Raw genomic sequence first — 518 nt, forward strand, 5'->3', positions numbered from 1 at the left:
ACACTCACGTCCGTCCTTACAGGGTTTAGTGCCCACACGACACTTGAAGGGTGCAGTGGTTGTGGTTTTAGTTGCTATGGTAGAACATCCCACCTCATCAGAACCATCAAGGCAGTGAGAGCGCCCATCACAGACTAGAGATTCCTCAATACACTTCCTCCTGTCCTCACACAGAAAGTCACCTGTATGAATACAAAACAGCATATTAGGCATAAGTCATGACATATCTCTTTGGTATAATGACCTGCTGGAGAAGTAGAAAAACAAGAAATGGGAATAAAAAAAAAAAAAGAGGTGGAGAAAGTGAAGGAGGATAAGAACAAGGAGCATGAGGAGAAGAACAATGAAGAGATTGGAACAAGGTGAACGAAAGAGGTAAAGGGGGAGGAGGAGAAGTTGACAGGATAAGAACGAGGAGCATGAGGAAGAGAACAAGGAGAAGAACAACGAGAAAGGGGAGCAGAACAAAAGCGGTAAAGGGGGAGGAGCAGAGAAAAAGGAAGAACAAGAGCAAGGAG

General features: G+C 44.6%; 1 protein-coding gene across 1 annotated transcript in view; it reads right to left on the reverse strand.

Moving 5' to 3' along the window:
* The window catches only part of LOC107575853 (low-density lipoprotein receptor-like), a gene marked incomplete at its 3' end in the record, with an annotated part of 22,809 nt that overhangs the window by 17,684 nt on the left and 4,607 nt on the right, over nt 1-518 (reverse strand). The window contains exon 3 of the mRNA XM_016262176.1: nt 5-182. Within this exon, the coding sequence (XP_016117662.1) occupies nt 5-182 (178 nt within the window). The remainder of the gene's footprint in view (nt 1-4; nt 183-518) is intronic.

The sequence above is a fragment of the Sinocyclocheilus grahami genome, unplaced genomic scaffold, assembly GCF_001515645.1.
Source record: "Sinocyclocheilus grahami isolate Dianchi unplaced genomic scaffold, SAMN03320097.WGS_v1.1 scaffold2953.1, whole genome shotgun sequence".
Classification (NCBI taxonomy): domain Eukaryota; kingdom Metazoa; phylum Chordata; class Actinopteri; order Cypriniformes; family Cyprinidae; genus Sinocyclocheilus; species Sinocyclocheilus grahami.